We start from the raw sequence: 7,012 nt of genomic DNA on the forward strand, positions 1-7,012 counted from the left end.
TCAGTAGCCCCCCCCACCCCCGGCCCCATCCACAAATGGTCAACCAGACCTTTCTCCAGTGCCAACACAACGTAAACAAGTGTGGAAATAGATCTGGCTATGTAGAAGTGTGGAGATAGGTCTGGCTATTAGAAGTGTGGAGGTAGGTCACCCAGTTGTTTGAACAGGAGTGTGACTCCCTGAAGACTCAAGTGTTCCTCCAGGACACAGGAAGCTATTCTACCTAACACAGGGACACCGAGGAGCCAAAGTAGTCAAACCTAAAGCCTGGGTAGAGAGGCTCGGTGAATGTGCTGTGGAATGTGTGCAGGTGGGTCAGTTTTTCAGAGGAGACGCTGTAGAAGGACAGAGTTCCCGCCGGCCAGTCCAGATACACTCCTACTTTGGGGTTGAAGGGGCGGATGGGTATGTCAGTTCTCTCTTTATTGTGCCAGGCAGTGTAACTGATATAATCACAGTCCAGACTCCACGACTTGTCATTCCATCCAAACACACAGTCATCAGTCCCTCCTCCCCTGCTGATTCCTTTATATGTCACTGCTATATCAACCCCTATTGTCCTGAATGTCTCCCAGTAACAGCGTCCAGACAGACCCTCTCTACACAGCACCCATTGACAGTCCTGTGATCTCTCTGGGTGGTCAGGATGCGGCTGCTCCTCTCTCCCACATGTCACCTTTCTGTTCTCCTTAGACAGAGAGAGGTTTCTGTGTGCTGTGTTTGGGTCCAGTGTGAGCTCACAGGCATCTAATAGGGGAGACCAAGACACAATATACAGTATTGTTAACTAATTATCATCATTCAGTAGGGGTGACGATACACTCAGCTCACAATACAATACACAATATTGGGGTTCACAATATCGATATGATATGATATTATAACAATATTTTTATTCCTAGTCCTCTCAACCTCTTTCTCAGTTGCTTCCCAATCTACCTACCCCTCCTTCACTCATCTTCCCTCTCTCCATCCCTCATTCCCCTATCCCCTCCTCTTCCTCTGTCACTTTCTCATCATTGCAGGTTTACCTAACGATTCTCTGTTAAAATGTATGTAGCAGGTAGGCCATAATGGTGGTGTACTTTCAGTTTAGGTTATCTTTAGTTAAGACACTTGAATAACAGACGTATTATTCATAGCAGTCAATACTCACATTTTCTAGGCCCAGTTTTGATCCTGAACTCTCCACCATGATCCACACTGTAGGGATAAGCAGAGGAATGACGAAGAAGATGCAATGAGACATCAAAAGTTCTCATCTCATCAACGATCTTATTTGAAACTACAAGTAATGCTTGCCGACCCCAGACCTCCGCCCATTAATGCATTTTGTGGCTCTGTGCGAGCAGGACATGTTTGGTATTGCTGCATTCGCTGTTTATTATTATTATTATTATTATTATTATTATTGATGTATTCCATATTACTGTACCAACATTGTGTGTACATAGGAGTGGGTGAAATGGGCGTTAATACAGCCCCTCTCCAAGATTCCAAACTGCAACACTATCGTCAAAATTAGTAACCGAGTTTAACCAGTTACTAACACCATCACAACACCATTACATTTGAAAACCGGAACTGTTTAGAGGACATTTTGAGCTACAAAGTAAGGTGGTGTCATTTGGTGTCATCACCAAACGTTGTCTGGTTGTCTGGTCGAATGAAAACAAAACTTAGGAGAATGAAGCCAGCTCCCTGTGTGGGAGGGCTAGAGACACGGGGGTTTGGACTGGGGTGTGCGGGGGGAGAGCCCGGAGTGCACCGCATTGCCCCCCACTGGCTGTGACCCAAGGGGGTTGCCACAGAGACGGCTACCTATTCACCTCCAGTCATTTTTACCTTCACCCCAGCGAATCATGGGGCGGGTCCACAAGCCGGCCAAATACAGGCCGGACAGCTATTCACCTCCATTCATTCTTTGGACTAGGATTAGGCAAAAAAACGATCACACTGCTTTTCATGAAACTCGGTGGAAGGGTGTAGCATGTACCAATTTAGACCCCATTCAATTTTGGAGTACACAGAGCCACGAAATGCATTCAGGGACGGAGGTCTGTGCTCTCTGAGCGCCATTTCTAGTTATGATTATATTTAGTGTTGGACTGCAATACATTATTACAGACAGAATTGTATTGTGTTTCTTCCGCCAACTTTTTTGCTGTCTATGAAAGCTGAGACCAATTGGTTCAGAAGGGGGATGGAGAGAGGGGTTACAGTATTAAAAAAGTTAATATTTATAGAGGTTGAATTATAGCCACATGATTTTAAAAACTCTCTCCTTACTTGAGTTTCTCCAATCTACAGTGTGGATCCTTCAGTAAAGCAGCAAGCAGTTCCACTCCTGAGACTCCTGGGTGATTGTAGCTCAGGTCCAGCTCTCTCAGGTGGGAGGGGTTTGACCTTATTGCTGAAGCTAGAGAGACACAGCCTTCCTCTGTGACCATACAGCCTGACAGCCTGTAGAAAGATGATCAATATAGACACACTACTACCTTCTGGTGGTGAACACAGGGAATGGCAGATTTATAATCCATACTTTATTAACCATGTTATCTGGACTGTCACGTCAAATGTCTTTTAAATGTAATTTACCCTGGTGCACTTGAAATGTTACAATATAAAAACATAACTGATTGCATGTTATGTCTCCCCATCCATTTGATTTTAATCAGTGACCATTTTGGTCCCATTTTAGTACTCTCTCCCCTTGTTGAGCTGTTTATAGTCTGAACATTCAGCTGATCATAGGCTGATTATAGGAAAGTCATATCATAAAAAGGAGTGATGTCAGCTGTATTCTCTTCCTCTCTCAGACACCAGGGAGATTTGATCAACCAGATGACAGTCTGCCCTGCAGAGAGTTAATCATAATGTTATAAACAGACTGACTCATTCTGGAGGTAAGAGGGGAGAATGCAGCTGCATTTAGACATTTACTGTAGACCTTTTAAGTTTTTTGCATGCTTTATTCTTCTAATAACAAGTCAATCAGTATCCTTAAAAGGTAGAGATTAACAGATGTAACAAACATGCTCTTGTGTGTTTTGGGAGTGATTTAGGCACAGTACTGCTGCCAAATTATACAAGACTCCTTGTGGGATTCAGGTTGCATCATTCATACCATTTAGTACATACAGCACTCAGATCTCTTTCTGGTGCGCTTCAGCTCTGATGGTTCTTAGTCCACATTTCATTCACATTTGTTCTTTTCTATAACCTACCCTCCACCCGTTGTGATCATTTGAGTGAGAAGCCAAGGCTACACCTCAGCCTAATTCTAAATTGTTTTCATGAATAAAAATCACAAATTAATAACAAATGATGAGATAATTTTTTAGATTTAGTCGTCAAATACAAGGCTCTCTCACTCTGTCCCATGATCAAGGCACACAGACCATCATTCTCAGATGTCTTGAACATGTTTTGTGCCATACTGCACAAAATGATTCTGAAAAGGAGTGCAGTAACCATATCACCTTTACAGACCATAAAACTGACTTCAGATTTGTTTTGGGAGTGCATGTGAGCTGTGCTTAATAAGTCTTGAGGGATAAAAACATAATGGTCACTTGTTGAATAGGAATACAGACCTCAGTGTCTCCAGTTTACAGTGTGGATTCCTCAGTCCAGCAGAGAGCAGCTTCACCCCTGAATCCTGCAGGTCATTGTCACTCAGGTCCAGCTCTCTCAGATCTGAGGAGATGAGAGCTGAGGCCAGGGCTTCACAGCATTGTTGTGAGAGATTACAGTGATTCAGCCTAAATGACACCAGGAGAAAACAAGACATAACCAGCTTCTGGGTTTCATATCACTGCATAATGGAATCTTTAAATTAGGAAAATTGTTTCTACTCTTCTCAAATAGTACAAAAAACAAGTATTTTTTTAATTAGTTGCTTAAGCCAAAATCTATATATAGAAGATGAAATATAGATGCAAAGATATAAGGATGGCCAGTTGACAGAGAACCAGTGCAGTGGTGTTTTGTAAGGGGTATTTATAGCAAACGGCAGAGCAGAGAGACAAAACAAAGGGAATGTCCACACTGAGATTTAGGAATGCAAAAAATATTCCCTTACACTTTTTGGTAGCACGTTTTGTATAGCACTATGGATTAGAATGTAGGATTGAGAATGGAATTTTAGAAATGGCAGAAAGAGTGAATATTTTGTTGGAAATACAAGAGGTACACTTATATCCTGCTACTTACATGGCAGATTTGGAGGCTTTAACCACTGGCAGCAGCCTCACAAGACCTTTCTCTGATCGGGAGTATTTCTTCAGGTCAAACACATCTAAGTCCTCTTCTGAAGTCAGCAACACAACGACCAGAGCTGACAACTGTGCAGGTGAGAGATCTCCTCTGAAATGACTTCCTGGGCTAAGGTAGTGTTGTATCTCCTTCACTAGAGAATGGTCATTCAGTTCATTCAGACAGTGGAACAGATTGACGCATCTCTCTGGAGAGCGGTTTTTCTTGAGGTTCTCCTTGATGTACTGGACTGTTTCCTCATGGCTCTGTGCGTTGCTTCTTGTCTGTTTCAGTAGACCTCGCAATCGAGTCTGGTTGCGCTCCAGTGAGAGGCCCAGGAGGAAGCGGAGGAACAGGTCCAGGTGTCCATTTTCACTCTGTAAGGCTTTGTCCACAGCATTCTTGTAGAATGTGATGGCAGGTTGAGATTTGAAGATGTTTGCAATTTTTCCCATGGTGGAGGGTGGTGTTGCCATGCAATTCTTTCCGTTATTGTTGAATGACAGAAACACATGCAGAGCAGCGAAAAGCTCCTGGACGGTCAGGTGGACAAAGCAGTACACCTTGTCCTCACACACCCCTTCATCCTCTGAGAACATTTCAGTGCACACTCCTGAGTAGTTAACGGCTCTACTGACATCAATGCCACACTTTCTCAGGTCTTCCTCATAGAAAATCAGGTTGCCTTTTACCAGCTGTTGAAAGGCCAGTTTTCCCAGCGATTTAATCATCTTAATGTTCTCTTTATCCCAGGCTGGATCTGTCTCTTGTTTCCCATGATACTTCACATTCTTCTGTTTCAGTTGGACAACCAGGAAGTGGGTGTACATTTGAGTCAGAGTATTGGGCATCTCTTCTTCACTAATCTTCTCAAGAACTGATGCAATGATCCAACAGAATACTGGAACATGACACATGATGAAGAGGCTCCTTGATGCCTTGATGTGAGAGATGATTCTGTTGGCTTGGTTCTCATCGCATCTCTTCCTGAAGTACTGCTCCTTCTGTTCGTCATTGAACCCTTGTACCTCTGTCACCAAATCAAGAAGATCGTCAGGGATCTGATTGGCAGGTACAGGTCTGGAGGTTATCCAGAGCAGGACATTGGGAAACAGGTTCCTGGTGATGAGGTTTGTGAGTAGCACATCTATTGAGGTTGGCTCTGTGACATCCTTACACTTCTTGTACTCCATGTAGTTCAGGGGCATCCGGAACTCATCCAGACCATCCAAGATAAACAAAACTCTCTTGTCAGGTTTTTGCATGCTTGTGAAAAGCTGACTTAGAAATTCTGTTTCAACTTCTTTGCAGCATTCATGAACTACATTGATCAAGTTGTGCTTCTCCTGGTTCACATTCTGTTTCAACAACAAATTCAGTTGTCGAAACGGGAGTGGGAAAATGAAGTCGATGTCTTCATTGCTCCTTCCTTCAGCCCAATCTAGAATGAACTTCCACACAGAGACTGTTTTACCAATCCCGGCTATTCCCTTTGTCAACACAGTTCTGATAGTTATGCCTTCTCCGGGTGCAAGTCTAAAGATGTCATTGCATTTGATTGGTTCCTCTGGTCTTGCTAATCTCCTGGCTGCTTTCTCAATCTGTCTCACCTCATGTTCTATATTGACGTCTCCACTCCCACCCTCTGTGATGTAGAGCTCTGTGTATATGTTGTTCAGGGGGGTTTTCTTGCCATGCTTTGTCATCCCATCAAATATTTTCTGGTACTTTAATTTCAGTCGTGATCGATGTATGCGTTTGTACACTGCATATTCCCCTGATGGACATACAACAATTGATAATTAAATTCATGATTAAACACAGTTGTTTAATCAAGCTCAAGGGAATCATTAGAATCAAATTGTGTCCTTGATATACGTGTATAACCAAGGTAAATTAGAAGTTATCTTAAAGCAATACATCGCAATATTTGGACCTTTACAAACATGTCTGGTGCTAATTCTCCAATTAGATTTACTAAAAGTAAGCTGAATCGTCCAGTCTACTCAGAAAGATAATACATTGACATTTATTACCTTTTAAAACTCGCGCCCCCAGGACGCAGCATTCAGTCGAAGTGCGCATGCGCAACGTTGTTCTTAAACAACACAGTAGTAGTTAACTATTCCGGCGTCTATGGATATCATGCGTTTTTTAGCTCAATGATATCATGGCGGAGGTGAGAAAACCGAAGCGAAACATCACGGAGGAAGCCAGAAAAAGAAAAAGAGAATCTGATAACGTTACGACAGTACGACAGTACGACAGTGCACTTAGTCACAGAGGCTGTGGGGGCACAGTTCCGAGAAAACGCGATGTATTGCTTTAACCTCTTCTATATAATTGTCATACTGTCAAAAAAAAAAGATTTGATTAATTTTTTTTTTTATCTGGTTCAGCCTTTACCTTCCATACAAAGTTAAAACTCTTTTATAGTATTTCTTAACATATAGTACATAAACATAATATATAATAAACATTGTCAGAAGTACAGAGTCACTTTCTAAGTCTCTCCCTCAAATTTCTACACTAGTAGATGTCAGTTAGATTATTTACCATCCTCTGTGGTGTTTCCACCTAGCTGTGGACTGTGTGTCGCTGGTGAGCCTGCTGCTGAGGGTTGGCATGAGGGCGGTTGGCGATCACTAACAGATACTGGACCTGAGCAAAGTGAGACAAAGAAAACCGCCTGTTCAGTGTATCTTTCACATTAGCATTGCAATATAAATATCATGATCATAGTCTTAAACATTTG

At 42.5% G+C, this 7,012-nt stretch overlaps 1 protein-coding gene across 1 annotated transcript; it reads right to left on the reverse strand.

Annotated features, from left to right (window-relative positions):
- Nucleotides 1-223: 223 nt before the first annotated feature.
- On the reverse strand, nucleotides 224-5,963 carry LOC311309683 (protein NLRC3-like; the record flags this gene model as incomplete). The annotated part of the gene is made up of 5 exons (XM_084439011.1): nucleotides 224-747; nucleotides 1,157-1,203; nucleotides 2,290-2,463; nucleotides 3,597-3,764; nucleotides 4,216-5,963. The coding sequence occupies 5 exons, from the start codon at nucleotides 5,961-5,963 to the stop codon at nucleotides 224-226; spliced, it is 2,661 nt and encodes an 886-aa protein (XP_084295137.1).
- Between the last annotated feature and the right edge of the window lie 1,049 nt (nucleotides 5,964-7,012).

Source organism: Borostomias antarcticus, assembly GCF_949987555.1.
Source record: "Borostomias antarcticus genome assembly, chromosome: 5".
In the NCBI taxonomy this organism is placed as follows: domain Eukaryota; kingdom Metazoa; phylum Chordata; class Actinopteri; order Stomiiformes; family Stomiidae; genus Borostomias; species Borostomias antarcticus.